The sequence below is a fragment of the Fulmarus glacialis genome, unplaced genomic scaffold (assembly GCF_000690835.1).
Source record: "Fulmarus glacialis isolate BGI_N327 unplaced genomic scaffold, ASM69083v1 scaffold38674, whole genome shotgun sequence".
NCBI classification, from domain to species: Eukaryota; Metazoa; Chordata; class Aves; order Procellariiformes; family Procellariidae; genus Fulmarus; species Fulmarus glacialis.
In genome coordinates, this window is record NW_009208062.1 from 154 (window position 1) to 2,675 (window position 2,522).

At 42.0% G+C, this 2,522-nt stretch overlaps 1 protein-coding gene across 1 annotated transcript in view; it reads left to right on the forward strand.

Annotated features, from left to right (window-relative positions):
* Window positions 1–238: 238 nt before the first annotated feature.
* CCDC112 (coiled-coil domain containing 112) overlaps window positions 239–2,522 on the forward strand; it is a 9,502-nt gene continuing 7,218 nt past the window's right edge. Inside the window, exons 1-3 of the mRNA XM_009576357.1 lie at window positions 239–280; window positions 540–655; window positions 2,418–2,512. Coding sequence (XP_009574652.1) covers window positions 239–280; window positions 540–655; window positions 2,418–2,512 — 253 coding nt within the window. The remainder of the gene's footprint in view (window positions 281–539; window positions 656–2,417; window positions 2,513–2,522) is intronic.

A 2,522-nucleotide genomic window follows, 5' to 3' on the forward strand; every position in this document is an offset into this window, starting at 1 on the left:
GCAGTTTCATAATCTGTATTCCTAGCTGTTACGCTGGGGATGTTCAGCAATAGCAGTGTTACGCTGGGGATGTTCAGCATTGCTATGAATAGGAGTTGGCAATTTGCACGGGATATTACGCAGATTTCAGAAGTTAAGCTAGTGCTTTTCTTGAAGAAGATGAAATGGGGGTAATCCGCCTAGTGCAGATTACATGCTTCTCGTAAGGTAGGTAGGTACTCGTCAGAGACGGCGTGCCATGAGCGGCAAGGCAGTTGCCTTGATTCGGTATTGCAGTGTGGTGAGCAGCCTCTGTTAAAGCAAACTGATGTTGCAGTCTTTCCATTTTTCTGTTGAATGCATTTTTGTGTACAGTCATCAGCTTGCCATCACTCATCACTCCAGTTATATACCTGTGTGACTTAAAATTAGTTGAATTGTGCCAGTATAAAACTGAAGTAATGCTGTTACTTTGCACTGTGGTGGTGTCTGCTTAAAAATTACCAATGAGTACTTAGAAAATACTGTTTTTGAATAATACTTGATTTCGTTATGTACAGAATGACAGCTGTTCCAGTACTGCAGGTGCTGGTCGACAATTTTGGGACTGGAAGATGAAAGCTGAACAAGCTAAGAAAGTTGAATTCATAAGAACTGCACAAAAGCTAAAAACTCAGTAAGTTAAACACTCCATCATAAGTGTATTTCCATACTGTTCTGGAGGTAACATAACTGAAGATTCAAGGTAAGAATTTGTGGTAATGAAACCTTTAGGCTGAGATGTCCTTTTCAGGAGCTCAGGCAGATTATTGTGGTTGTTACAGTAGTTCAGGATAGGCTCATCAGCTCCAAAATGCCCACTGGAGCATTTGGACTTTGGTCAGTCATCTTCTTTAGTAAGCTATTGCAGCACTAGATGCACAGAAAAGAAAGTGTGTGTGGCATAATCGAGTTCTTAGTTTTCCTACTCAGCTGTGCGTACCCTTCTAAGGATCTAAAGCCCTTAAGACATACCAACAAAAGGGGAATTGCAGCAGCATTACAACGGCTTCCTCAGAGAAGATCGAAAGTACTTCATCTAGAATATCTCGGCCACTGCTTTGGAAAATGGGGGTTCAAGACAGCTCAGGCACAGAAGTGATTTAAATCTGTTTCCCCACATCTTGGGTAAGTGCTGTAACAACTACGCTGGCAGCTGAAAGAAGAGGGAGGTTTCTTCTTGCACAGATGAGCTTTATGAGGAAGAGCTGACGTAGCCACCCAGCTGAAGGAGAGGTTTGTAGTTGTGAATCCTGGATTAACAGTGGCACTTAAGTCTCACAGCAGTGTTTTATGCTGTCTGAATCAGGTCCTCCTTGGTTATTCTGGATCCTGGGTTATGGCTCAAAAATTGACTGCTGGGTGATGTAGACGTTCCCAAGCAGCTTCAAACAAGGCATGCCATTTAACAGCACATTGTCTTTCTGTAGTTGTGCTCTGAAGGCTTCTAGTGCACTGTGTGGGGAGATTTGGTGCTTGGATCTGGTCTGTGAATTCCAGTGGACAGTAAAGCATTTAAACTGTGAACCCTATACTGCACTGTATAGGGGTTTGAGCCATATAGCAGCAATAGTCTGCTGAAGAACCAAGCTGCTACTGAGAGGGTTTATTGGGCTGTCAGTAGCATTGCTTAACGATGGGAATTCTACCAGTTGTCTCTGTACTCTGTGGCACCAGTGTCCTGCTGTTCTGATCTCTAATGTGGTGGCACCAAACTTCACAGATGTGCTCAGGACTGCAGTATCGCAGTCATTTTGCATGTGCTGTTCTGCAGGTCAAACCCTAGTATACTGCCTGGTTGTAGTAAGGCAAAGCACATTCCGCTCTGAGTTGTACTCTAAAGCTTCTGACCTTAATAAGAAAGCAAAAGTCACCTATAGCTTTCTGTACTATACATAAAGCATAGTCAGTAAGTGAGATAGCAGCTTTAATATCTTAAGTTAAATGCTAATGAACTTGAATTTGAATCTTCAGTTGCATAGTACTATTACTAGTGTTAAGGCTGAGGGAATGTACTTGTTTTGTCTAGGCTGGGGCTCCATCTATGTGTGCAATTGCATTAATACAGCCTGTCTGCTTTCCAATGAAAATTCTCACAAGGCTCCCTGATAGCATACAGGTAAAATTTCAGGCCATTTCAGTGTGTGAACCACTGCCTGTCAGTGAGGTAATTTCCTTGTTAACTTCTTTCTCTTGTTCAAGTTCTTGGGTTACTTTGGTGTGTAGTCTTTAACTGCAGAAAGCTTTTCTTTCAAAACAATTGTAGGAACAAACCAGTGATTTGTATAAAATCTAAGACAGTTCTGTTGACACAGTCTCAGCTGGATACTAACCTTGGAAAATCGTGGGGCTTTGCTAAGTATTCGTGTCTTACTCAGTGTGGCAACCTTTTTTCCCAGGCTTGCACATATAGAAAAAGACAAAAATGGACATCTTTACAATAGGAAGAGTGATTTCAGGGTAGAATACAGCATACTAGAGGAACTGGAACATAGCATGACTGT